Source organism: Notamacropus eugenii, chromosome X, assembly GCF_028372415.1.
Source record: "Notamacropus eugenii isolate mMacEug1 chromosome X, mMacEug1.pri_v2, whole genome shotgun sequence".
Classification (NCBI taxonomy): domain Eukaryota; kingdom Metazoa; phylum Chordata; class Mammalia; order Diprotodontia; family Macropodidae; genus Notamacropus; species Notamacropus eugenii.
Window position 1 is genome coordinate 101,906,600 of NC_092879.1, and position 27,117 is coordinate 101,933,716.

General features: G+C 47.1%; 2 protein-coding genes and 1 long non-coding RNA gene across 6 annotated transcripts; 2 read left to right on the forward strand and 1 right to left on the reverse strand.

Moving 5' to 3' along the window:
- The first annotated feature begins 2,999 nt into the window (after positions 1–2,999).
- On the forward strand, positions 3,000–8,071 carry MON1B (MON1 homolog B, secretory trafficking associated). Of its 2 annotated transcripts, XM_072625815.1 has the most exons (7): positions 3,000–3,163; positions 3,283–3,594; positions 3,774–3,982; positions 4,209–4,532; positions 5,375–6,182; positions 6,308–6,455; positions 7,223–8,071. In XM_072625815.1, the coding sequence occupies exons 3-7, from the start codon at positions 3,784–3,786 to the stop codon at positions 7,427–7,429; spliced, it is 1,686 nt and encodes a 561-aa protein (XP_072481916.1). In that variant the 5' UTR covers positions 3,000–3,163; positions 3,283–3,594; positions 3,774–3,783; the 3' UTR covers positions 7,430–8,071. The 2 variants fall into 2 exon arrangements, with proteins under 2 accessions (XP_072481916.1, XP_072481915.1); XM_072625814.1 differs by lacking the exon at positions 3,774–3,982 and having other exon boundaries at positions 3,025–3,594.
- Positions 8,072–9,880: 1,809 nt separating this feature from the next.
- Positions 9,881–24,121, forward strand: LOC140515212 (synaptonemal complex central element protein 1-like). Of its 3 annotated transcripts, none has more exons than XM_072625816.1 (13): positions 9,881–10,038; positions 11,575–11,635; positions 14,988–15,044; positions 15,468–15,542; positions 16,809–16,856; positions 16,950–17,004; positions 18,440–18,529; positions 19,261–19,324; positions 19,754–19,820; positions 20,058–20,187; positions 20,271–20,360; positions 23,624–23,741; positions 23,875–24,121. In XM_072625816.1, the coding sequence occupies exons 1-13, from the start codon at positions 9,904–9,906 to the stop codon at positions 23,968–23,970; spliced, it is 1,086 nt and encodes a 361-aa protein (XP_072481917.1). In that variant the 5' UTR covers positions 9,881–9,903; the 3' UTR covers positions 23,971–24,121. The 3 variants fall into 3 exon arrangements, with proteins under 3 accessions (XP_072481917.1, XP_072481918.1, XP_072481919.1); XM_072625817.1 differs by lacking the exon at positions 9,881–10,038 and adding an exon at positions 10,945–11,028; XM_072625818.1 differs by lacking the exons at positions 9,881–10,038; positions 11,575–11,635 and adding an exon at positions 13,377–13,445.
- On the reverse strand, positions 22,846–26,943 carry LOC140515216 (uncharacterized). The gene is made up of 4 exons (XR_011970898.1): positions 26,185–26,943; positions 25,815–25,914; positions 25,349–25,530; positions 22,846–23,781 (listed from the first exon to the last, which is right to left on the reverse strand). It is a non-coding gene; the product is annotated as an uncharacterized lncRNA (long non-coding RNA).
- Between the last annotated feature and the right edge of the window lie 174 nt (positions 26,944–27,117).

Here is a 27,117-nt window from a genome sequence, read left to right on the forward strand (position 1 = left end):
TTCCATAAGATTTTGAGTTTTAAATTTTCTCCCCCATCTCCTCCCCCCCTCCCCAAGACAGTGTGCAATGTGACATAGGCTCTACTTATACATTCATATTAAACATTTTCACATCAGTTGTGATGCAAAGAAGAATTAGAACCAATGGGAGGAACCATGAGAAAGAAGAAACAAAACAGCACAACAAACGAAAAGCAATAGTCTACTTTGCTCTGCATTCCCTGGATGTGGGAGGCATTTTCCATCAGGACTCTTTGGAAGCTGTTTTTGATCCTTGCTTTGTCAAGAAGAGCTAGGACAGTCATCGAACAATGTGACTGTTACTGTGTACAATGTTCTTGGAATCCTCTCATGTTCTGCTGTGCATGTGATATGCTTTTTTCCCCTTTTTCTTACTTTGTATTTAAGTTTCAATATTTAAGTTTATGTTTCTTTTTCTTTTCTCTATTCTGCATTTGAGTTCTGGTGTTTGAGTCCAGAATAAAAAAAAAGGAAAAAAAAAGAATTATTGGGTTACCTGAAAACCATGATCAAAAAAGGGGCCCTGACATCATATTTCAAGAGATTGTCAAGGAAAACTGCCTTGATATCCTAGAACTAGAGGGGAAAATAGAAATTAAAAGAATCCACTGATAAGCTCCCAAATGAGACCCCAAAATGAAAACTCCCAACAATATTATAGCCAATTTTCAGCACTTCCAGGTCAAATTAAAAAAAAAAATACTTCAAGCAGGCAAAAAGAAACAACTCAAATATTGTCAAACCACAGCAGAAGTAGCATTTTCTACGTTAAAAGATCAGAAGGCTTAGAATAAGGATATTGTGGAAGAAAAGAGCTGGGATTACAACCAAGAATCACAGACCCAGGAAAACTGTGTGTAATCCTTTGGGGGGGAAAATGGACATTCAGTGAAATAGAGGACTTTTAAGTACTGCTGATGAAAAGACCAGAGCAGAATAGAAAATCTGACTGTCAAATACATGACTCAAAAGAAGTTAAACAGGAAAGAGAAATGATAAGGTTAAACTGTTTACATTCCTACATGGGACTATGTTACTTGTAACTCCCAATAATTTTATCATTATTAGGGCAGTTAGAAGGAATATACATAGACAGAGGGCATGGATATGAGCGGACTATTAAAAAAATTAAATTTAAACCCAAGGACCCAGCTTCTGGGATAAGAACTCGCTGTTTGACAAAAAGTGCTGGGAAAACTGGATAAAAACTAGGGATAGACCAACAATGCCTGACACTGTACACCAGAATAAAGTCCAAATGGGTATGCAATCTAGGTATAAAGGCTGATACTAAAAACAAATCAGGGGAGTAAGGAATAGCTTATTTGTCAGATTTATGGAGAATGGAGAAATTTATGACCAAACAAGAGATAGAGAACATTATGAAATGCAAAATGGAGAATTTTGATTACATTAAATTGAAAAGTTTTTGCACAAAGCCAATGCAAGTAAGATTAGGAGGGAAGCAGGAAACTGGGAAAGAATTTTTACAACTAGTGTCTGTGATAAAGGCCTCATTTCTTTTTCTAAAAAATTTAATTAATTTGTTTTCAAATTTCAACAATCACTTCCATAAGTCTTAAAATTTTCCCCCCTCCTTTTCCTGTCCTCCTTCCCTGAGATAGCATGCAATCTTATATGACTTGTACACATACATTTTTATTAAACACATTTTCACATTTAAAGCCTCATTTCTAAAATATATAGAGAACTGAGTCAAATTTACAAGAATACAAGTCATTCCCCAACTGATAAATGGACAAATGACATGAACAGGCAGTTTTCAGAGGGAGAAATTAAAGCTATCTATGGTCATATGAAAAAATGCTCCAAACTACTATTGATCAGAGAGATGGAAATCAAAGTAACTCTGAGGTACCACATCACACCTATCAGATTGGTTAACATGACAAAACAGGAAGATGATAAATGTTGGAGAAGGTGTGGGAGAGTTGGAACACTAATTCATTGTTGGTGGAGCTGTGAGCTGATCCAACCACTCTGGGGAGCAATTTGGAGCTATGTCCAAAGAGCTATAAAACTGCATATCCTTTGACCCAGCAATATCTCTATTAGGTATGTATCCCAAAGACATTTTTTAGAAAGGAAAAATAAAAAGAACCTATTGTACAAAAATAGTTGTGGTGGCAAAGAATTGGAAAATGAGGGGATGCTGATCAGTTGGGGAATGGCTGACCAAGCTGTGGTGGATGATTGTGATTGAATACTATTGTCCTATAAGAAATGACCAACAGGCGGATTTCAGAAAAATCTGGACTTTCATGAATTAATGCTGAGTGAAGTGAGCAGAACCAGGAGAACCTTGGGTAGAGTTTGACGATCACCTGTGAGTGACTTAAGTGTTGTCAGCGATATAACGATCCAAAAGAATTCTGAGGAACTCATGAAAAATACTATCCACCACAACGAAAAAACTCATAGTCTGAATGTAGACTCACCAATTTTGCCACTTATTTCTTTCAAAAAATTTTTTTCTGTTAAAAAGCGTTATTTTCTCTCCCACATCACCCTATCCCTCCAAAAAATATTTACAAGTCAAGTACCAGCCAACGACATAATATGTGCAAATATCATGTCCTTTACAAGGTGAGGGTGATTATGGAAGGCCTTCAGTTCTGGCTTACACAGGAGGGACAGATTACGAGACAACGCATTCCAAGGAAGCACGCGTGGGATCGACTCGCAGGGAAATGAAGGTGCGGGAAGGCAGCCGGAGATGGCCCCGGCCCGCCTCACCTGGTGGCTACCGAGCTCGGTCCCAGCTCCCAAGCCCGTTCCTTCGAGGAAGCCCAATGGGTCCAAGTCGCGCCTGCGCGCGCATACGCGGGTGCACCGCCCAGCAGCGCCTCCTGGGCCGGACAGGCGGGAGAACATCCTCCGGTCTGTGGCCAATGGTAGCCCGCGGCTCCAGACCAGGCGGGGAGGACCTGCCCCCCGCGTCCCCAGGTCCTAGGAGCGGGAGAGGGAGGGGCTGACGGATGCTGTCCCTGGCGCTCGAAGCTCTCTCGTTGGCCCGCGAGAGGTTTCTGGAAGGAAGACCCGAGGATGGGTAGGATTGGCCTAGGCGGGCCCAGGAAAAAGAAGACGGAACGGATGTTCCCACTCTGCCCATAGGCCCACGGTACTACGCGCCGGGCCGAATGCCAGGCTGGCGAAATAGGCCCAGGAAGCCCTGAGGGGGCCGGGACGGGGAAGGTGGCAGGCTGCGGAACCGAGGCCAGCTCTTCATGTACCCAGCAGGTTCTTTGGCTCACAGGAGACGTCCGTCAGATACCGGGGCGGGACGGACGGCAGTCCAGGCGCCGTATTGGCCGAGACGGCTTCTGGAGCACGTAATCCCGCCCCCGGAGCTCGAAGATTGGAGACCGTGGATCTTCACCTCGGGCCTTGAGGAGGGAAGGGCGGAGGGGCGGGGGGCGGGGCTCGGAGCCTACGAACTCAGGCCCCGGCCCCGCCCTCAGCCTCGACCCTGGCCGGGCCTCGGCCCCAGGCCCCGGCCCTTGCGCGCAGCACCTTTCCTCTTCCCCCGGGCAGCGGTCTTGAGACCCCTGGGTGAGTCCTGTGCGCTCGGGCCGGGGGAGGGCTGAAATGACGGCGGGCGGGCGGGGCGGGGAGTGGCCTCTCCTGGCCCCATTTGCCTCCATCGCATCAGGGGGTCAGTGGCAGTGATCAGAAGGCATTGGCTGGAGGAACCTCCAAGCCCTTAAGCTTCGGGTTCTGCCCCAACCCAGGGCTGCGGAGATGGAGGCCAGAGGAGGCGGTTGCGGCGGCTCTGCCCCAGCCCCGGAAGCCCCCTGCGAGGCAGCGAGGCCTTTCGGGGTTGCCTGTGAGGAGGAGCCTTTGGGAGGCCCCGGCAGCCAGGAGTCATGTGGCCCCTCCAGGGCTGATGAGGTTCAGGGGGCCCCAGCTGGGCCCGCGCAAGATGCTCCCGCCCACCTAGGTGAGCCTGCCTACCCACACCGGCCAAAGATGTGGGCCTCACGAAGGGGGCGTTAGGTCTGGTTTGAGCGGGCTGGGTGCTACCCCCAAACGGATTAGGAAATCCATCAGGGCCTGTAGCAAACCCGAAAAAGCTTCTTAGAGGAGGGGGACTTAACCGATGCTCCCTTCCTGGAAAATGGACAAGGACAGTCAACAGGAGACTCACAGAAGGCCTTTTATTTCAGATGTGCATGAGCCTTCAGGCCAGACCTTACACAAAAAGGGTGACAAAGGAACCAAGGACTTAGAAAAGCCAGGTAAAATGCCTGGCAGTGGCGACACCAGCCAGAGAGGGGAATTGTCGACTCCGGGACCTCGAGATGAGGAGGATGTGACAGCTGAGGGCTGGCGCAGCAGGCGAAAGCATGTGTTCGTGCTGAGTGAGGCTGGAAAGCCCATCTATTCCCGATATGGCAATGAAGAGGCCCTGTCTGCCACCATGGGTGTGATGATGGCCCTGGTGTCATTCATTCAAAGTGGGGACAATGCCATCCGTTCTATCTACTCAGGTAGGGACCACCTTATCCTGCTTTCCTAAACACAGAAGATTTACGCAGACACAGACACACACAGACACAGACGCACACAGAGACACAGACACAGACACACACACACAGAAACACACTCTCTCTCTCTCTCTCTCTCTCTCTCTCTCTCTCTCTCTCTCTCTCTCTCTCTCTCTCTCTCTCTCTCTCTCTCTGTTGCCTCACTCAAGCCCTTCCCTTTCTTCGTTGCAAACTGCAGAGAGGCCGAAGGTGATCACACCTGGAGCTGAACAATGATAGCTGCAGGGGATTTGCTCTCACTCTTTCCTTCTGAAAGCATATCTCTCCATCTGCAAAGACATCATGGACCATCTAGCCCAAGTCCTTCCTTTGACTGATGAAAAAGGTCCCAAGAAGTATGAATGATGTACCCCAGGTCACACAAATAGTAAGCGGCTGAATTGGGGACAAATTTGAACCCAAGTACACTGACCTTCAGTCCAGTGCTTTTTCTGTCACACTAGGCTGTCTCATGAGGCTACTCTGAATTCCATTTCCATAAGAAACTCATCTTAGAGCAGGATCTAATCTCGTAAGTATAGTACAGACTTCCAAGTAAGAAAAGCATGTATCAGACCTGGAAGGAGGCTTAAAGCTCATCCCCACATCTTTCCAACGAGGCAGCAGGCCCCATGGTCATGCAGTGAGTCACTGACAGAGCCATCCCAATTTTTTCCCTTGGAGGTTTGAATGTCAGGAACTGGTACAGGGTAAATTTGCTGGAGAGACAATGCAGAGACTTAGTGTTTGCCCTGGTGAGAGCCCGATCCCCTCATCTCCATGTGCTTCTCCTTCCTCCATGACAGATGACCGAACATTGGTCTTCTTGCAGCAGGGCCCACTAGTGCTGGTTGCAGTGTCCAGGACCCCCCAGTCAGCAGCACAGCTTCGGCATGAGCTCCTCGGAGTGCATGCCCAGATTGTGAGTGTCCTAACCCGGGCTGGCGTGGCCCGAGTGTTTGAGCGCCAGAGGAGCTATGACTTGCGAAGGCTACTGGCCGGCTCTGAGCGAATCCTCGACAGCCTGCTGGACAGGGCCGAACGGGAGCCAGGGTTCCTGCTGGGTGCTGTGCGTTGCCTGCCCCTGCCTGCCCCATTCCGGGACAGCCTAGGCGCCCTCCTGCAGCGGGCCACAGCACCCAGCCTGGCTTTCTCCATCTTGGCTGCTGGCCGCCACCTGGTGACAGCAGCACAAGAGAGGGCTGTCCTAGAAGACTGCCGCCTCGACCCGGCTGATCTCCACCTGCTCTTGAACTTAGTGGGGGCATCTTCTGCCTTCCGGGCTGGGGAGGTCTGGGCTCCAGTCTGCCTGCCCCGCTTCAACCCCGATGGCTTTTTTTATGCTTATGTCAGTTACCTGGGTGATAACTCTGACTACGCACTCTGCCTTGTACTCCTCTCCACCGACCGTGAGGCTTTCCATGCCCTGGCTGGCTGTAAGCGGATAGTTGAAGAGGGCCTGCAGGCTCTGGGGGCCTCCCGGGTTCTGGCTGGTGGTGGAGTAGGGTTACCCTCCTATGGGGTCAGTGCAGTTGGTGCCCCCGACCTTCGGCACTTCCTCTACAAGCCTTTTGATGTCCCTGACAACTATCGACAGCTGCCACAGTTCACCAGGTGACTGTCAGGTCATCAGTTCTGGGAGGGCTTCCTGGAGGGAGGGAAGGAGGTGGAGGAGGGAAGAGGAAAAAGGGAAGAAGGGTCCCTTTTGACTGTCCCTTGTAACGCCCATCCCCTACCAGCCCAGAAATGGAGGGTCCATATGCCAGTGAGAGTGAGCGACAGAGGCTCTTTGACCTTTATTATCACCTGCACGGGCGGCTGCATTCCCCATCCAGGCCCCTTCGGCTCATTTACCATGTCGCTGAGAAGGAGACCCTGCTTGCTTGGGTGAGCTGAAATCCTCAAGTGGCTTTACCTGATGAGTTTCAGAGCACGTCTGAAAGAGCCAGAAACCCCTAAAAAGAATAAGGTTTCCCTACTCTCTGACTTGCTGGGGTTCGCAGCATTCAAATTAAGCAAACACCAAGCTTTGATGATATCCAGGGCCCTTTGCACAGACTCAAAGGCTGCTATGGGGGAGGGAGGGAGGGAGACAGAGTATGGAGAGAGTTAGCCAATGATCTAGCAGGGGATTCAGGGCTGGAAGGGTATTTAGTAATAAAAAATAGCATCCCTTCACTTTCACATTTTAAAGTAAAATTGAAAGTGCTCAGGCACTTAGAAAAGCCAGTGTTACAGAAAGGCAGGGCCTCAGCCAAGTCATTTGGCCAAGACTTACTAGATAGAGCTAGTGGGAAGGGTGGGAGAGGGGAGCTATTTGTGGCATCAGGGCCTTTGAAAAGAGTGAGATGGGGTGGGGGGGGTAACACAGAGTCCAGCTTCTCAGCAGCAGGGGAGCATACAGGTGACAAAGACTTGTGAACATGGAGCTGGGAAGTACTTCTGAGTTCCCCGAATCTGACCTCATGTCAGCAAGGGCCAGGCTGAAGGGTCACACAGCTCCAAAGGATCTGCAGCCTGGATTCCTGCCTTCCTGGTTCCATACCAAAGTCACTCTGTCAAAGGGCTTCTCTCCAAGAAGGTGGGGCTAGGCGATGGGGGAGCCCAGAAAGGCATTGGCAGGTACCTTTCTGACCCCTGATCTCTCCTCTCAGGTGACACCCAAATTTGAGCTTTATGCCTGCTTTAACCCACTGGTGACAAAATCAGGTGCCATCCATGCTGTGACTAAGCTCCTGCGTTGGGTGAAGAGGGAGGAGGACCGCCTCTTCATCCGGTACCCCCCAAAGTACTCAACTGCCCCTGGCCCAGCCCGCCATGGGTCCAACAGGACCGACTCTGCCCTGGAGAATGGCCTTTAAGACTGCTAAAAGTCCATGCCCCCATTTGCCTCCTGGTCTGTGGAATGGGAAGGTGTGATCCTTTCTCTGACTTGTGGGAAGTGGGCTGGCTCCCAGGCACATGAGAAGGACCCCATTCCCTGCCCAGGATTTAGAGGAGGGAACCTTCTCCCTTCGCAATGCTACCTGAAGGCCAAGTGGCCAAGTATTCTCAGGAAGCTGTGAGGGCTTACCTCTGTTGAGGGCCACAGGAGACAGTTGGGGTGGGGTGGGGGGTGTTCTTGTCCATGTATCAGTGAGGAAGTGGGGGGCCAATTAAGCTTTCTGTGACTTGCTATGAGACTGTGCTTCTGGGTGTAGGGGGGTGTCCTTTTGGATGACTCTGCCACGCTGTTTGGGTGGGCTCAGCTCTTGGCATGTTGTCCTGTTTGACTGGCTTAGTCTTCAGTTTGTGTGTGAGACATCCTCTGTCTCTTTCCCCCTTGGGCTCAGCCAGGAATGGCTTCCACATTCTGAACAGTTCCTCTCGGCCTCAGGGTCCACCATTAAACCCTTCCCCACCCCAGCCCCACTCTGCCTAGTCTTGGACAAGGGGTGTTCTTTTGTCCACGTTGAGGCACTGACTTTAACACGTGCAGAAATAATAAAACATTTTAAAAAGAAGACTGCTCCCTTCCTTGATTCTTCCCCACCCTCCTTCCTGCTCCCCATACTAGACTAAGGAGTGAGAGGTGCCCTTGAATTGTCACCCACTGGGAGGGATGAGGGCAGCTCTGACCTCCAGCTGTTCCCAGGCATCCCCCATTTTAGCAGGGAAGCACTGACAGGAGCCATGGCACTTGCATGGATCTGGGGGATCCCAGCCTTGGAAGGATTTGAGACCAGCAATCCAACAAGTAACATACAACATGTACATGGGAAAGAGAGGAAAGGCAGAGCAGCTGGATTGGGGTGCAGGGGTGCTAAGAGCCCAGCTGCTCCTGGACAGCCTTAGGGGCACTGCTCTTTCCAGGTTCACCTATCAGACAAACTCTTCACTCTCTTAGGTTGATTATTCTTCCACATCTCTCCCTCTGCCCTTGACTTTTCTCCCAGAATCTGACCTGGGCCTTTGGGCACAACTCCCTCCTTCCTGTGTCTTGATGACCTTGACAAACCTTGGGGTGGATGGGAGGCAGCTGGGGCAGAGAAAGTGTGGGATGTGTGGTCAGAGCCCCTGGGTTGGAATCTTGGTCTGCCTTCTCAACACCCATAGGGCTACTGAGGTATTTGTGGCTGAGGCCTTGGCACTAAAGACACACATGTAGGTCATCGAGCAGTTAACAGAAAGGAGATCTCCTGGCATGCAGACAATTCAAGCACCATATACAGTAACATTGAGTTCACTGATCCCCACCCCATGCCAGAACTTCTTAGGGAATTCTGCCTGTAGACTTCTCTGCAAGGCCTTTCTCATGAACCCATCTTTACACCCAGGGCTTTCTCCAGCACTTTAGGGACCTTTTCTGGTCACACCTGTGACAGCTCAGAGGGATGAATTTGAACACTGATCATCTGCCTTCCTGAATGTATATTTAGCCACAGATATTTTGAACTCATTCCTTCTCCCCATCCCAGTGAGTCTGAACCTCAAGACACAAACACATTCTCCATCCATCATCCTTGTTCAGTTTCAGTCCATCTCTCTGTGACCCCGTTGGGGGTTTTCTTGGCAGAGATACCCCAGTGGTTTGCCATTTCCTTCTCTATCTCATTTTACAGGGGAGGAAACTGAGACCAACAGGATTCAGGGACTTGCCCAGGGTCACACAGGTAGGAAGTATCTGAGATCACATTTGAACTCAGGTCTTCCTGAAACCAGGTTTGGTCCTCTATCCACTTTGCCACCTCATACCCTCGTAATAAAGAATGTCTATTATGGTCTGTCAAACGCTAACTTCCATCTATATTGCATTTAGCACCTTGCAAACACCATCTCATTAGATCCTCATAACAACTCTGGGAGGAAGATCCTATTATGGTTCCCCTTTTTATGGCTGAGGAAACCGAGGCAGAGGTTAAGTGAGCTGCCCAAGGTCACACAGCTAGGAAGTGTCTGAGATGGGATCTGAATCCAGAACTTGGCTCCAGGTCCACCGCCGTTGGCTGGGCACAGCATCTGTCTCCACAACCTTGGCCCAAACGTCTTAGGATCCAGGCTCAAAGGTCCGACCTGTCCTGCTCTCCCCGCAGGCCTCCCGCTACAATAGCGCCCCCTACAGTGGGAATCCAGCATGATCCCTTCTCCCAGCCCCACTTGGCCGGCCCTCTCGCTACGCTTGTCAGCGGGGAATAAACGAGGCCCCCCCATAAACGCTCAAACACTTGATGATTTAGAGGAGAGAGGGTGGAGAGAAACTGGGGGGCGCGGGGCGGCAAAGAGGGCGGAGGAGAAAAGGTAAGAGAGGGGAGGGAGTCGGCCGCCCCAACTCCTCCTTCCCCCCCCCTCGCGGCGCATGCGTACCTGGGGCTGGGGCCTCCTGGCTCCTTCCTGCATTCCGCGAGGGGCGGGGCTGTCTGGCTCTGCGCATGCGCCCTCGGACCTGAGACGAAAGGGCGGGAAGGGCAGCCGCTCTGAGAAGGCTCGTGAGGTGAGGGAGGCCTGCAGGCCTTGTTCTTACTGCTTTGTTTCCAAATACTCTTCACAACCATTTAGAACCAATTCTTGGGGGGCCTTCCCCATCCGTGGTGGCTTCACCAGGAGCTTTCCTTTCCGGTTCTCCCCTAGCCCTGGTCATTTAGAGCTGCGGTTGCTGTTCAGCGGCAGCCCGCTCTCCACGCCCGCTGGAGTTTTCTTGCAGACATTCTGGAGAGGTTGGCCATTTCCTTCTCCAGCTCATCTTACAAATGAGGAAACTGAGGCAACCAGGGTGAAGGGCCTTGCCCAGGGCCAGACAGCTGCATGTGAGGCTGGATTGGAACTCAGGTCTGACTCCAGGGGTGTATGGAGTGTTCCAAGAGGACTAGCACCTCCGTGAGGGCTGCCCATCCATGTTTGGGGTCCGCCTGATTCACCCACCTCTACCCTGTGGTCCCTGGAAGCTGGAACAGGCACAGGGGCCACGCGGGCTGGACCAGGTTGAAGGTAACAGGCCGACCTTAAGCCCATCCGGGCCTTAGAGGGGTGTCTCCCCCAAGCACACAAAGACCTCTGTCGGAAGAACAGGTGGGGGAGAACGATTCGTTCCAACGTCCTCGAAGGCGACCGAAGCAGGCGCTGCATGGAGAGCTCCAGCTCGACCGGACATCGAGGACGCCAGGTTCATCCCTTGTGTCCTGGGCCACGGCCGGTTCTGATTCTTGTCTCGTCACTGGACTTCAGTGACTCAGGAACAGAGTGAAGCTGTGACTTTGTGCAGCTTGGCCTCACATCAAGACATCTCCTGTGACATCATCGGGCCTGTCCTAAATGAAGGACAATAGTGATGACATCGTCCTGCCTCCAGGCCTTGCACTCTAGCTGCTGAGCCACCTTGCCATCCCCTAGTTGGCATTTAATAAATACTCATTGACTTGACCTTTAGGCATCTCCAGCTGTGCAAAAAATCTGCCCCCACCCTGATCTATATTTCTTTTCAAAGGTTTGTTGCTGAGTTACGACTTGAATATCCACCTTCCAAGTCTCCATTCCTCTGGTTTATGTTTTTTAAAATTCATTTTGGGATTATTATTTAAAAAGAGTATGTGTTCAAAATTCCCCTCAAGTATCCATACCAGTAAGATGATGCTTATGTTCCTGAATCCCACTGCTTGTGCTGTGACTTGCTTCCATTCTCTTACATACCAGGTCCCTGAAAAACCCTACTGTGTTCCAACACCACCAATTTCTCTTCCCTGGTCTTGGACAGCTAACTGTGGTGGAGCTCAGGAAAATTTGTAAGCTGGTTAAAATCCACTCCAAAGCTGTCCTCATCCTGAGTTTCATGAATCTTTAGAATGGAAGGAAACTACTTTCTTTTGGCCACTGGGCCCCCAGATAGTGTTAGGTGCTTAAAAAGCCCATTTATAAGAGGAAAAAAAAATCTCTGCTCACAACTGAAATTCAGCATTGTACTTGGCAGATGTAAGTATGAGGGAATTGAGGTTTGAGCCTTGCTTTTCCTTAACTGTATTTTGTTTCTCCTTAGGAAGCACAACCTAAGCATTGGGTGATCACAGAGGACCTGCCCATCCACAGGATGCAGAAAGGTAATGTTTGCTTATACAGGCTGCTGATCCTGAGTAACTCTCGCTGGGCCCCCTTCCTTTGAGCACAGGGTCAAGCTTGATGACCTTCAGGAAACCCACCATCTTCCAAAGACTACTTGCTTTCACAAAGATTCCAAGAGCCCTGTTAAGGCACAAGAGGGAAGAAGGGAGAGTTTGCAACTCAAAACCTATCTAAAAAGGGAATGATCAGTGACAGATCTTGACATCTAGGCCCCTGAATGACTGTCAGACGGTTCACATTGTGTGGGATTCCAAGTCCAAATAAGTCATAGATCAGAAGGCTATTAAAGGGGAAGCAGTGGGAGCAGAGGACCTCAGTTAAGCAGGATGCAAAGCTGACTCCCTTTCCACATTGGAGGTAGCATGATGGAGGCAGACAGAGTTCTAGACTTCGGGCCATGAGCGACCTGAGTTTTGATATTACCTCAGACAGCAAGGAAGAGTCATTTAGCTCCTCTCATTTCCTTGCCTATAAAAGGGGGATGATAATAACAGTACCTTCTTCACATGGTTGTTGTGAGAATAAAATGAGATAATACATGTAAAGTTCTTTACAGACCTTAAGACACTATATAGATGTGAGCTATTACTATTGGATGAATGGGGTACAGTTCTACAGGACTTCAGAGTTGGAAGGGTGTTTGTTGTTGAATTGTGTCTGACTCTTGGTGACCCCATGGTCCACAGCACACCAGGCCCTTCTGTCCTCCCCTATGTCCCCAAGTCTGTCCAAGCTCATGATCAATGCTTCCATGGCACTCCCTATCCATCGCTGCCATTGCCTTCACCTTTTGCTTTCACTCTCTCCTAATATCAGGTCTTTCCCAATGAGTCCCATCTTCTCATTATGTGGCCAAAGTCCATAAGCTTCAGCTTCAGTATTTGACCTTCCAGTGAAAAGCCCAAATTGATTTCTTTAAGGATTGACTGATTCGATCTCTTTGTTAAGGCACTCTCCAAAGTCAACTCCAGTGCCACAATTTGAAAGCGCCGATTCTGCAGCCCTTAGCTTTCCTTAGAGTCCAGGTCTCACAGCCATACATCGCTACTGGAAAAACCATAGCTTTGACCATCCAGACCTTTCTTGGCAGGGTGACGCCTCTGTCTTTTAGTCTGCTGTCCAGATTCGCCTGAGCTTTCCTTCCAAGGAGCAAGCATCTTTCATTTTCATGGCTGCAGTCACGGTCTGCAGAGATCTTTGAGCCCAAGAAGAGGACATCTGACACAGCTTCCATTTCTTCTCCCTCTGCTTGCCAGGAAGTGATGGGACCAGTGGCTATGATCTTAGTTGTTTTGTTGTTAATTTTGAAGCCAGCTTTTCCACTCCCCTGTTTTAGCCTCATTAATTCTTCACTTGCTGCCATCAGAGTGGTATCATCTGCATATCTGAGAGTGGTGAGATTTCTCCTGGCAGCCTTAACTCTGGCTTTTGATTCTTCCAGCCTGGCATTTCGCACGATGTACTCTGCACATAAGTAAAATTAATGAAGTGACAATACACATCCCTGTCATACTCTTTTTCCAATTTTAAACCAATCATTTGTTCCACGTTTGGCTCCAACAGTTGCTTCTTGACCTACATCCAGGTTCCTCAGGAGACAAGTAAGATGTAAGAAATCACTAAAGCTAGCTTTCTCATTTTACAGGGAGGAAAACTGAGGCCTAGAAGTATATATTTATCAGAAAAAAAATCCTCCTCAAAAATCAACCCAGGAATGTTGAAAACTAAAAGTAAATTAATTAATTATAAAAAAACCAAGCCAAGCTCCTGAGGAATTAGTGCTAGCTGGTGAGTGACCTTAAAGTTCTGAATTCTTCCTAGAAGGGAGATTGATGTGCCCAAGGTCATAAGGAATCCTAGGATCTTATAGCTGAGTTAGACCCAAAAGACCCTGTAATCCAATCGCTTCCATTTAACAGCAGTTTCTGGGGCAGGGGCTTACAGAGCTACCAGGGTCCAAGGACGGTTTTCATTTTGTTCTTGTTTATTTTACAAGGAAGGAAACAAACAGGCCCATGGTGATTTTTGGATGACCACAGGGCAGCTAGAGGGATAGGGTGCCTGGAATCAGAAAGACCTGAGTTCAAATCCAAACTCAGACACTTAACTAGCTTTATGATCTTGGGCAAGTCACTTCCTCCTGTTGGCCTCAGTTTTCTCATCTATAAAATGAGCTGGAGAAGAAAATGGCAAACCCTTCTAGTATCTCTGCCAAGAAAACTCCATGTGGGGTCACAAAGAGCTGAACACAGTTGAAAAAAATAACTGTACAACAACAGGGAATGAAGATGTTACAGCTGGATGGTCCAAAGGCCCTTAACTTATTTGTGTCACAGACCCCTATGGACTCCTTCTCAGAAGGTTTTTAAATGCATAAAATCAAATATATAGAATGAAAAGTGAAACTGATTGTTTTGAAATACAGTTACCAAAGCATTTCAAAAACAAGTGCACAGACTCCAGGTTAAGAACCTCTGATATACTCTGACACCCCATGGACTACATGTAACATCACTGTTATCATGAAGCTAACAAAAAACTTGGCAGACTGCATGGAATCAGCAAAGGCATTCAAATGGAACCAAAAGAAGAAAGGGGGAGAGGGGATTGAGACCTTCTCTTCAGCCATTTGCCTAATGACTGTCTTCACTCTCTTTTAATGACAGCTTCCAAGAGCTAGGATTGGAGCCCGGGGCTTCTGACCCCAAATTCCATACACAACACTGATAAGCATTGGGATTTTTTTCTTTTTTATGGTGTGTGTGTTCGTCCTTCGTTGCCAAAAAAGACCATGCCATCAGAGAAATAACAACATGACTTGCACTTGACTTTGTTCTGAGTGAGGGAGGGCTGGGCAGGTCACCAGCCTCACTTCTCCTCCAGAGCCATCTGAATCCAGTGACCAGATATTCATTAGGATGACTGGAGATGACCCAGGATGAGGCAATTAGGGTTAAGTGACTTGCCCAAGGCCACACAGCTAGTGAGTGTCAAGTGTCTGAGGTGAGATTTGAACTCAGGTCCTCCTGACTCCTGGACTGGTACTCTATCCACTGCACCACCTAGCTGGCCCCTCTTTTTTTATGGTATTGTCAGGAAAAGTCATTTTCTTGGGTTTCAATCCAGCCTATGGAACTCTGGACAAGTCACTTCACTTCTCTCTCCTCAATTTCTATAAAAGGAGGTCATAATAATAGCACCAATCTCCTATGGTTGTTGTGAGGACCCAGTGAGATAGCATGTAGAGTGCACTAACTAAACCCTAAGGTTCTATATACATGTTCGCTGTGATTAACCCAAAGGCCTTACTTTTCTCTCCTCCCACAACAGGAAACCATAATCCGAGAACTGAAGAAATGATCAGTGTAATTAATGAACTGCAACAAGGTGAGCTGAGAAGTAAGGAAGGTCCAAACCTTGAACATCTGGGAAGCTTCTACCAAGTGGAACTATCAGTTCCCTCTAGAAGTATGGTCCTCTACCCTGATATTCTCAGAGGAGGATGAAATCTGGTCAGTCTAGGGAAGCTGGGGAAGATGTCCCAGGGAGGTCACACTGGAGCTGGGCCTTAAAGGGGGGACAAAGAGGATGGAAGAGAAGGCACTCTAGTGCCTAGGATTCAGGAAAACATTTCTTAACCTTATCTCCTGCATTTGCTGGGGTATCTTGAGAAAGTCCCTTCTCCTTATTGAGTCTTGATCGGCAACTCCATATAATGAGTGGTGGTCTTAGCATCCCCCAATCATTTGAGGGCAGCCTAGGCTAGGATCTCTACTCATAGATCTCTGTCTTGGTTTCTGTTTTCTCTAGCCCACAAAATTGCAAATGAGCAGCTTCGGAAAAGCCAGGCTGAAATGGAAGCTTTGAAGAAAGAACTAGATGAATGTAGGTCATCCTCGTGGAGCTGAGCACTTCCCCAGAAGCATTTGTAGCTCTCCACCCCATGCCTGGCTCCCCATTCACGTTAGCAGGAGCCAGTTAGAGACTGACAATTATCATACACTTTAAAGAACTGAGCTTAGCAAATGGGGATTTTATACCTTCTCTGTACAAGGGCTTGGCTCTCTACTAGCTAGCGTGGCAGATGATTAATTTAAGCCCTATTTTATTCCATTCAGTGTTAGTTCAGTGAGATTCCATAGTGATAGTGATTATTTCTCTTATACTTGTCTATTAATGTACATTGAATCACCCACCCATTGGCCAAGTGCCAAGAGGGATGATGAAGGTGGGATGAAAGGAAGCTGGACTTTCCATATTGTTAAGGCATCTCAGCCATGCTGGGCTTGGTTACTTACTCATCAGGCCTTTACAAAGGGGTGGTTGTCCTCTAGTTAGCTTCCTGTGGTTATACAACCCATAGTTCAAAGCTCTGAGGCCGAATATAACCAGACCTTTAAAGTATGGGTTACAAACCCACCTCTTTCTTAGAAGAAAGAATCTGTCTAACCTTATCTAATTATCCCTAAGTATGTAAAATATGTACTAATATTAATTGACTAAATGTATATTAATAGACAGGTAAACCAGCAATAATCACTACCCTTATGGAATCACACTAAACCGAATAGTAGTGATTGGAATCACATGGTAGTGAGGAGATGTGGACTACGAATCACTGTAATAGAATCACAGAATGGTGAAGCTGGAAAGGCTTTTAATTCAACCCTGTAGACATCAGGTTGATGAATCACACTCTCAAGTGTAAAAATGAGCTTGGAACAAGAATTAAAGAACTAAAAACTCATAAGTATAATCCCTATCTGTTGACCTTTTTCTGTTCATAGACCCAGAGAATGTGAGAACTAGAAGAGCCTTTGGAGATCATCTAGTCGAAAGGGTTTTTTTTAAATTAATGGGGGAAACTGGAATACAGGGAAGATTTGGGACCTACTTAAGATAACACTGCAAGTCAATCCTAGAGTTGTAAACTAAAACTTCTCTTTACACCACACAGTGCATGCATGGCACATAGTAGGTGCTTAATAAATGTTTACTGACCGACACTACCTCAGGCAACTACTCCCTTTTCCCTTTCTGGCTCTCCGTTTCCCTATCTATAAATTGAAGGGGTCACTGCCACCTCACTGAATGTAGGCTGTACAAAATGGTGGTGAGGAAGACACTCAGTTAAATTTCTGCCCCTTGCAGTAAACATGGAAAAGGCTGATCTGGAGGAAATCTTAAGCATGAAGCAGGGTAAGTCTCCTGTTCTGGGGAGCTGTTTTCATTGTCTGGAAGCTCTGTTGAGGCTGAGCCTTAGCTCCCATTGACCTCTCTTTCTCTTCATAGATACCCTGGACATCCTTCAACAGCACTACAAAGAACAGGAAAACAAAATTCAGAGGTAAGAGGTTTGTATTCTTTCAGAAAGAGTCAAGAAGGAAGGATTAGAACTGGCCTCCGGTGAGGTGATGCTAAGTCATGGGGCCTCCCATCTTCCTCCACTGCACCTGATGTTCTCCGTTAGTCATTTTGTAGAAGTTAAATCCTAGAACAGGGCTTTTGAGTTTTTTAACTAAATTTTGCTTTAACCAGTTGACAAAAATCTGCCTTGTCATTCTCACTTCCCCTGTTGATAAAGAAAGAATAACAAACCACTCATTACAAATATGTATTGTCAAGCAAAACAAATTTCCCATTGGCCGTAGGAAAAAGTATGTCTCAATCTGGACTTGAGTCTAGCACCTCTCTATCAGGAGATGGGCAATGGGCCTCATCACTACAGCTCTGGAATTGCAGGTGCTCATTGCACTGATCATTCAAAGTCCTTTCCCTCTACCATATTGTTATTATCTACATCGTTCTCCTGGTTCTCCTCAGTTCTCTCTGAATCAGTTTATATATGTCTTCCCAGAATTCTCTGAAAGCATTCCCTTCATCATTTCCTACAGCACAGTACTTCATCACATTCCTAAACCAGTATATGTTCAGCCATTCCCCAGTTGATAGGCATTGCCTCAGTTTCCAATTCTTTGCCACTAGAAACAAAGCTGCTTGAAGTATTTTTGTACGTGTAGGGCCTTTTGCTTTCTGTCTTTGATCTCACTGGGGTATAAGCCTAGGAGTAGTACTGTTGGCTTAGGGTTAGGTCGAGAGCTTTTTGGCATCTTTCCAAAATGCTTTCCAGAATAGGGGTTCTTAATCTGGGCTCCATGGATAGATTCCAGGCATCTGTGAACTTGAATGGGAAAAAGTGATATCTTTACTTTCACTTCTAACTGAGATATATCATTATAACTGAATTATTTTAAAACATTCTGAGGAGGTGTCCATAGGCTTCATCCCACAGCTCAAGGGGTACATGACCAAAAACAATGAAGAATTCCAGTTCTAAAAGGACCTTCTGAAAATCCCATCGTATCCCTTGAGGGGGTTGGTCTATAGTCTTGTAGAGTCACAGGGCACTTCAAAAGCATCTAGCAGTCACCTCCACTCCCCCAGTGGGAGGAAGCATTCTCCTCTCCCATATGACAGAATTTGGAGTGGGACTTGAGGAATATAAACCTCTAAGCACAAGTAATCCTTTCTGCGTCTACTGACTGCCCTGCAACAGCATTTATTAAGTACCTACTATGTGCAGGTTAGAACTGGAAGGGGTGGGATGGCGCACATGCATGTGTGTATGTGTGCATGTATGCGTGCACATGTGTCCATGTTCATGTATGTGTGCAATGTGTGTGCATGAAAATAAATCTCAGTCTAAGCTCAAGAGTCTGGGTCTAATTGGCTTCTCCTTCCCTCCCCTCCATCCTGCTCCCATCCCTTCTTTCTCCTCCAAGACAGCAGGCTGTGTGGCAGGACTCCATTGGGAGGGTGACACATCTGAATTCGAAGATTCAGGAAGAGAAACGAAGAAGGAGGAAGCAGAGGTAAAACCTCCTATTTCAGTTTTATTCTGGCATTCAATACCCTCTGAATTCAGTTCCAAATTGGATTTAAAAGCACAGAATCTTCCAGCTCCAATGGTGTCCATGACACCAAAGAGGCAGTCAAGTCTGTCCCCCCCGCCTGACAGGTGGACCCCCCCCCCGACCCATGCAAATGGGCCTCTTCTCTCCAAGGGACACTGAGCTGGGAGGGATCTCAGAGTTCATGTGGCCCAAACTCCTTCTTTTCTATTTGAGGAAGCAGACCTGCTGGGAAGGGAAGGAACAGGAGGGGAGGGGTTCACATAAGGTTACACAGCAATGCACTGACTCCAGGGCACGCTCCCCTGTACTATGTCACCACTCATCTTGAAAGGTTCATGCCAAGACTCACAGTGTTACAGACACTGTAGAGAGCCTTAGATCGAGATGCAAGAGACCTGAGGTCTTGTCCTGGTTCTGCCACTGACTCACTATGAAGTCTTAAGTGAATCCCTTCCCTTTTTTTTCCTGGACCTTGGTTTCCCAACTATAAAATGAGAGGGTTGAACAACTGCTGACTAAGTATCCTTTCAGTCCTGAAATTTAGTATCACTGTAAGTGATCAGTATATGGAAAGGATCTGAGAAGAGGTAGGGTTTAGAACTGGGTCTCGGAGGGCCACAAAGACTGGAGTTGGTGTTGGGGGAAAGTTGGCTTGGTGGCCAGGGCAACCTGTGCTTTTCTCTTCCCAGAATGGAGTTTGAACTGCAGCTAGAGGAACTGATTGAGAAACACAAAGCTCTATGGCGATTACACGTGAGGGAGATTCAAGGGTGGAAAGCAGCAGACAAATGGGGTCATGGTGGGTATGGGAATATGAGGGCAGAGGTACAGAGGTGGAAAGCAACGTGAGCAGGGAGGGGCAGGGCTAGCAATGAAGGCCTATCCCAGCTGGAGCAGCAGATGAATGGGGACTGTAGTAGGAGATCACATGGAGTCACTAAGCAAAGCAGGTAGGCCATCCAATGAGGCCCTAGCCTAGACGCATTTCATCTAAGGAAATATGCCTCCTTTTCCTGGAAGGTACAGAGTGGAGACTGGTTTGCAGAATGGATTCTTATTTAGGTATCGGTAGAATAAGATGGCCTCTGAGGTCCCTTCTGACTCTAAGATTCTGTCATCTGAGTTGGGGGAATTTCAGAGGAAGGAGAGAACCTCAAATCCAACTGCCCTCCCTTCCATTAGACACCAGAGTTGCTGGCTCAAGAAATCAACAGTACAGCCAGTAGCAAGGAACAGCTCCTGAAGGAGGGTAAGGGTCCTTGGGTGAGAGGATAGAGGGAGTGGGCAGGGAGGGACAGATGAATGGACTCCCTATGCCAATAAGGGTGCTCCTTTTCCCTGGGGACTTGCAAGCCTGAGGTTGAGTGACCACCTGGTGAGAGAGACCCCAGTGGGGGGGGCTGGCTATTAGCCCAGGATGAAATGGAGAGAGGGAGACCCTGGAAATCTCTGAGAAGACACTTGAAATTCATTTCCTGGGAACCAGAAAAGCTTATTCTGGAGAAGCTGGATGCCATCGAGAGACAAGTGACTGGGCAGCTTCACTCCAAGGCCGAGGCTATGGCTGTGGACAGCGTGGCTGCCTTCCTTTGCAGTGAGGAAGCTGCTGCTGCCATGTGAGGCAAGGGGAAGACTGATGGGGGCTGGCAAAGTCAGGGAAGGCAAAGGGCAGCGCTGACCGCAGGGCCACTTTTCCCAGGCACCTGTTTGAGGAGGAAAACAAAAAGGCTGTGCAGTTCCTGGAGGTGGCCTCTCAGCACTACCAGCTACTGCAGCACAAGTACCACAGGTGAGCTTGAACAAGTCCCCCAGGAGCATGCAGCCTGATGGTTTGGCTTTGGGCTTCTTTCACTCTCTCTTCCCCTCTTCTTCTGTCTGTTGCTCTCTGATTCTGTCTTGGGGGAGGTGGGGTATGTGTGTGTCATTTTTTGTCTCTGCTGCTGTTTTGGGTCATTTTCTTTGTTTTTATGTTCCTCTATTTCTCTGTGTGACTCTCTTAGTGTGTGTTTTCCCTCTAACCCTATATGAGCGTTCTCTCTTGAAGCCTATGTCACCTTATTTATCTGTGTCTATTTCTCCTTGTGTGTGTCTGGCCTCCTCGATGTGTGGCTGTGTGTAGCTGGCTCTTTCTTCTCCACATCGTTTTCAAAGGCAGCCTGCTTTTGTGAGCCTCCTTCGAAGTTCACTTTTGCTCTCTGCTATATATTTTGTATTTTTTTCTCCCTACCTCCCCACCCTGCCTTAGAAAATGCAACCATTAGACACATATATGTATGTGAAAGTGTGTATGTATATATATATCTTATATATATACATATATACATGTAAAACCGTATGTATTCTTCCATTTATCATTTCTTTCTGTGGAGATAGATAGTATCTTCCTTCATGGGTCTTTTGTCGTTGATTTGAGTATTTATAATTAACTCAAAATGATTTAGTCATTCAGAGTTGTTCTTGGAACAATATCGCTGTTACTGTGTATAACATTCTCTTGGTTCTGCCCATTTTACTCTTCGTTATTTCATGGAAATCTTTCTATGTTTTTCTAAAATCCATCAGCTCTTCATTTTTTAAAAATAGTATTTTATTTTTTCCAATTACATTTTCAATAACAAAGGCAATTGTTAACATTAATTTTTTAAATAAAATTTTCAGTTCCAAATTTCCTCCCTCCCTCCCTTCCTAAGACAGTAAGCAATTTGATATAGGTTATATATCTGCAATCATGTGAAATATATTTCTATATTTGTCATGTTGTATAAGAAGAAACAGACCAAAAGGGAAAAAAACACATAAAAAGTGAAAATAGTCTGTTTCTATCTGCATTCAGACTCCATCGGGTCTTTCTCTGGATGTGGATAGCATTTTCCATCAGAAGTCCTTTGGAATTGTCTTGGACTGTTGTATTGCTGAAAAGAACTAAGTCAATCGTAATGGATCATGGCACGTTAGCTCATCATTTCTTATGCAACAGTAGTATCCCATTAGTCATTCCTCAATTGTTGGACATTCCCCCAATTTCCAGTTCTTTGCCACCACAAAGAGAGCTGCTATCAATATCTTAGAACATATAGGTTCTTTTCTTTTTCACTTTGGAAAAACAGGCCTAATGGTGGTATTGTTATGTCAAAGGGTATAGACAGTTTTTGGACATAATTCCAGATTGCTCTCCAAAATGGTTGAACTAGTTTGCAGATCCACCAACAGTGGATTAGTGCCCCATTTTTCCACATCCCCTCCAACATGTTTTGCTTTCCCCTTCTCTCATTTTAGTCAATCTAATAGGTACAGAATGATATCTCAAAGTTGTTTTGGCTTGAATTTCTCTAATCAATAATGATTTGGGGCATTTTTCATATGATTATACATAGTTTTAATTTCTTCATCGAAAAACTGCCTGTTTCAATTTGGAACTATGCCCAAAGGGCTATAAAAATGAAACGTGCATACCCTTTGACCCAGCAATACCACTTCTAGGGATGCATCCCAAAGAGATCATAAAAATGGGAGAAGGGTCCCACATGTACAAAAATATTTATAGAAGCTCTTTTTGTGGTGGCCAAGAACTGGACATTGAGGGGATGCCCATCCATTGGGGAATGGCTGAACAAGTTGTGGTAGATGAATGTAATGGAATACTACTGTGCTATGAGAAATGATGAAGAGGCCGACTTCAGAAAAACCTGGGAGGACTTACAGGAACTGATGCTGAGTGAAGCAAGCAGTCAGGAGAACACTGTACACAGTAACAGCCAGTGTGTGATGACTGACTTTGATAGACTTAGCTCTTCTCAGCAGTGCAAGGATCTAAGACAGCTCCAAAAGACTCATGATGGGAATGCTGTCCACATCAGGAGAAAGGACCATGGAGTCTGAATGCAGAGCAAAGCAGACTATTTACTCTGTTTTGTTTTGGTTGCTGTTTTCTTTCTCATGGTTCCTCCCATTGGTTCCAATTCTTCAATACAGCATGACTAATGTGAAAATATATATAATAGGAATGTATACGTAGAGCCTATATTGGATTACACACTGTCTTGGGAAGGGGGAGAGGGGAGAAAATTTAGAACTCAAAATCTTGTGGAAGTAAATTTTGAAAATTAAAAATAAACTAATTAATTAAAAAAGGAAAAGAAAAACTGCCTGTTCATATTCTTTGGCCATTTATCAATTAGGTAATGACTCATACTCTCATAAATTTGATAAAATATTTGAGACATGAGACCTTTATCTGAGAAACTGTCTATAAAATTTTCCCACAATTTTCTGCATTTGTTCTGATCTTGTTTACTTTGGTTTTATTTGTATGAAACTTTTAATTTAATGTAATCAAAATTATCCATTTTGTACATTCACAATGCTCTCTATTCCTTGTTTCTTCATGAATTGTTCTCCTACGCCTAGGTCTCATAGGTGATGTGTTCCATGTTTTTCTAGTTGTCTTTACATCTAGGTCATTGTATCCATTTTGACCTTATCTTGGTAAATTATGCAAGTCTGTAGGATAGTGGTCTCTGCCCCATTTCAGCCAGACTGCTTTCCAGCTTTCCCAACAATTTTTACCAAATCATGAATTCTTCTGCCCAAATCTTGGGTCTTTACACTTGTCCAATAGAAGCTTATGATGTTGACTTGCTGCTTTCAACTGCATGTCTTCTGTATTCCAACTTCTTAGCCAGTACCAGAACATTTGGATAATGACTGCCTGATTCTACAGTTGGTGATCAGTACTGCTGAGCCTCCTTTTCCCCAACATTTTCATCAGTTCCTTTGGTATTCTGACATGGGTTTTGTTTGTGCCCCCTCCACTCTCCCTCTGTGTGGATGCATGTCTCTCCTTTGGGGTCTGCATGTCTCTGTCTTATCTCTCAGACTTGGTCTCTGTGTTTTGCTGTCTTTCTCTGGCTCAGCCTCTGTGCCTATGTATGTCTTTTTGTGTTAGTGTTTCTGCATGTGTGTGCGTTTGTGTGTGTTTGGGTCTCTCTCTGGCCCAGCCTCCTAAGGTCCTTCCCACCCTGACCTACAGCTTTCTAACATTTCCCCTGCCAGGCTGAAGATGGAGCTGGAAGCTGGTGGTCAAGGTGGTATCACAGGGCCCAGGGGGAGCCCCACTGCGGGAGCTTCTGAAGTCGTCAGTGGTGTAGTTGCAGAGGGGGCCCTAGCGGAGGTAAGGACCCCAGAGTCGCCAGCATTGGTTACTCAGTAGCCTGGAAAAGAGAAAGGAAGGGAGACAGCCATGCATAAGGATGTTACTAGAACTTTGTTCCAAGGAGATCCTTAGCCACTTTTTTGGTCTTTAGCCTGTTGTAGAGCCCCCAACAGCCTGGGAGAAGGAACTGAATATTGACCACAGCCCAGGGAAACATCCTACTGGGCAAGCCTCAGTCTTGTCCTAGAACCTCACAGGGAGTTCACCCATTTGCACCAGGAGGGAGCTGCAGCCTGGTCTGAACCTAGCTTGGAGAGACAGTGTTTGGTCCTTTGGCCCCATCTCAACCATGGGGGACCGTCTGGTATACTCTTTGGAATAAAGAACTCTGTTCTGTTCCCTTTCTCTGGCTGTATTTCTATCCCCCATCCCCCATCCCCCATCTTGTCCTAATGACTTCCTTTTCTTCTTAGGTGGGGTTTGAGCACTCTGTGGGCCCCCATCTCCCAGATCTATATAGTTCTGTAGTATCTCTGGAGCCTCCTTGGTCCATGCCTCCTATATGCCAGGTCTGGACTCATCCTATTTTACAGTGTCTCACACTTGGACCCAGAGCTCTGGTCTAGTCTTCCCACTCTTTTCCTCCTGTAGTGGGGCTATGGCCTCCTCTTAACTCTGACCTTGCTCAAGACCCCAGGACAAAGAACTGGTATATCCAGGCAAAGTTTGAAAATACACCCCTCGGAAGTCTGGATAATGTGAAAATAAAGGATATCCATATCCATATATAGTAATATATCTATATGCATACATATATATTTTTAAAAGAAAATGACACCCCTTTATATGTTCCTGTCTACCAAGGTAATCTTGTAGCTCTTATCATACAAGACATATGCAACACAAAATAAATAATTATACATTATGACATTATGAAAAGCAATATTAAAAAGTAGCACCGTTTGCTTCCTTACTGCATCTTGTACCCTATATAGCAACTTTGCCTTCCTCTGTTTCTAACTCTGATCATAAATTCAACCTCAATAACCCTAATTTTTTATCATCTGACTTTTTATTTCACTATCAAACACAATCCCAGTCCATCCTGATTTTCCATCAGCATTCTATCCACTAATCAAACTGCCAAACTCTTCTCTAATGCCAGTCCCAATTGTCAATTCCTCAATTTTCTCTCCAAGTCCACTCTGTGCTTGGAGAGTTCCCTGCCTACTTCTTTCTCATGACCTTGAGGACTTTCTTGTCAAAGCGCTCTTTAGGTATCTGCAGGAACTTGGTAACATCAGTTGTCCACTGGATCTGACTGGAAGTGATGCCCATCTGGAAATCAGTGGGATGGGAGGGAAGGCTCAGAAGCCCTAAATTCCAATTTCTAGACAACCCTCTCCCCCAGCTTAGCTCTAAATCTTCCTCTCCTATGGTGTAGTGGGATTATACTGGGACTGAAATCCCACTAATGAATTCTAACTGATTGAGTGGACTGGAAGTTCGATCTAAATTCTAATCCTGGCTCTGTCATAACCTTAGCAAGTTAAGTCTCCTTCCTGGGCCTAAGTTTTCTCCTATCTTGGATGAGATCAGAAGCCTATTTCCTCATTTTAACTCACCCTGTTTCCCCTCCATTCCCAAGGGGCCTGGATGTTAAACCAGGTTTCCCTGGCATGGCCACTGGCCCACTTATCCCACTTGTTAAGGAAGTTTTTGATGGCAACGCAGTGGTGGCTGTTTCAGAGCATTCCCCTCAGAGCGTTCATCTCAAGTTGCACATTCCACAGCACAAGAGCGTAGCCTAGACAAGGGAGTGAACAGAGGCTCAGCAGAGCATGAGGAGGAGATGTGTGCCTAGGTCTGAGGAAGGGAACAGAAGTTGGGGACAAGGAGAGGGGAGCAGGAGCCAGAGCTTGAAGACAAGTCCCCAAGGCAAGAGGAATCTTAAAAGGAACAGAAAACAGCATGCCTGCATCTGTGAGGGAAATGGAAGCTGAGAGAGAAGGGTGTCTATACCTCAAGAAAACCCCAGGACTGAAGAAGAGGCTAAGTGTGGGGGGATCCATGAAGAGAAGCCCCACTTACCTTAGTAGGCCCTTCCAAAAGCATGGTGTGGGGAAAATCAATATATTCTTCATCACCTGAGAACATTCAGTCAGCTTCCCACTTGCTGCTGACCACCCATCTGTGAAAAAGAGAGGCCATCATCTCCTGTCTTCTCTTTTTTCTTTCTTTGTCTTCCCAGCAATTAGAAGGGTGCTTGGCACATAGTAGGTGCTTAATCAATGTTCACTGACTGGCTACCTCTCACCCAAACCATTGGAATTGCTTCTAAAGTGCTGTCACTGCTTCCAGTCTCTTCTTCCTTCAAATAGCTGCCAAAATCAGCCTCCTGATTCTTAGGTATGTCCATGGCATTAGTGATTCCTCACTGTGTAGGGAACAAAACACAAACCTGATTCCAGCACGTGAATCTCTTCAATCTCCCTTGTGCACTTTGCTAGGTACTCCTCCTCCTGATGCCCTCTAGGCATAAGCCCAGCTGTGGGCTCTTCTCTATCCTGTTTTTGTCTTGGCCTTGCCTCCTGCTGTACTTTTGCTTGGTTTGTCTCTCAATGTCAGGAGTAGAGCTCTCGTAGCAGTCCCTGTAAAAGTGGAACCCGATGCTTTAGGTAGTACCCTTTCCTTAGGGGTTCTCAGAGGCTGGTGGCGGAAGGGATTTTTGTTCATGTAATGGCTGATCAAGAAGAGATCAGTGTGGCAAGTTAGGTGGCGCTGCAGGTGGCTCTGCAGTCAGGAAGACCTCAGACACCTACTTACTGGCTGTGTGACACTGGACGAGTCATTTGGCCCTGTCGGCCTCAGTTTCGGCATCTGTAAAATGAGCTGGAGAAGGAAATGGCAAATGACTGCAGTATCTTTGCCATGAAAACCCCCAATGGGGTCACGAAGAGTTGGACATGATAGAGCAAAAGCAATAGCATGGGCTGATCTAGAGGCCCACGAAGGTCGTTCGGGCTGCCCTTCCTGCCCACTTGCCCATCAGGTCGGGCTCTTGGGGCGTAGCTGGTAACGTCTTTCACTTTCACTGCTCACTTCCCTTTGGTGGCACTTGGGCCTCAAGAACTTCGTGCGCTCGGGAAAGGGCAGGGGCGGGTTGGGTGGCGGGATCACGGCCCCAAGAGCCGGAAAAGCTCCAGGAAGGCAAAAAGCCAACCCAAGCTTCCCCCACCCCCACTCCCCCCCCCGGGGCCCAAGGCCGCCAACGCGCCTGCGTCCTAGCCCGGCCGCCGTCATGCTCCCTTCACCTCCCAGAACCCGGAACCTTGGCCCGGGCGGGCCTCCCTCCGCCCAGCAGTTCCTAGGCAGTGCGCCTGCGCGCCTCCGG

What these genes read in the sequence shown, in the direction of transcription:
- MON1B (XM_072625814.1), top strand. Translation starts at nt 3,270, where the DNA reads ATGTACCCAGCAGGTTCTTTGGCTCACAGGAGACGTCCGTCAGATACC. An exon ending in CATCCGTTCTATCTACTCAG is followed by an intron (nt 4,533 to 5,374) that starts GTAGGGACCACC and finishes CCTCCATGACAG; the next exon opens with ATGACCGAACATTGGTCTTC. An exon ending in AGGAGACCCTGCTTGCTTGG is followed by an intron (nt 6,456 to 7,222) that starts GTGAGCTGAAAT and finishes CTCTCCTCTCAG; the next exon opens with GTGACACCCAAATTTGAGCT.
- LOC140515212 (XM_072625816.1), top strand. Translation starts at nt 9,904, where the DNA reads ATGCGTACCTGGGGCTGGGGCCTCCTGGCTCCTTCCTGCATTCCGCGA. An exon ending in CAGGAAAACAAAATTCAGAG is followed by an intron (nt 17,005 to 18,439) that starts GTAAGAGGTTTG and finishes TTCTCCTCCAAG; the next exon opens with ACAGCAGGCTGTGTGGCAGG. An exon ending in CGAAGAAGGAGGAAGCAGAG is followed by an intron (nt 18,530 to 19,260) that starts GTAAAACCTCCT and finishes TTCTCTTCCCAG; the next exon opens with AATGGAGTTTGAACTGCAGC.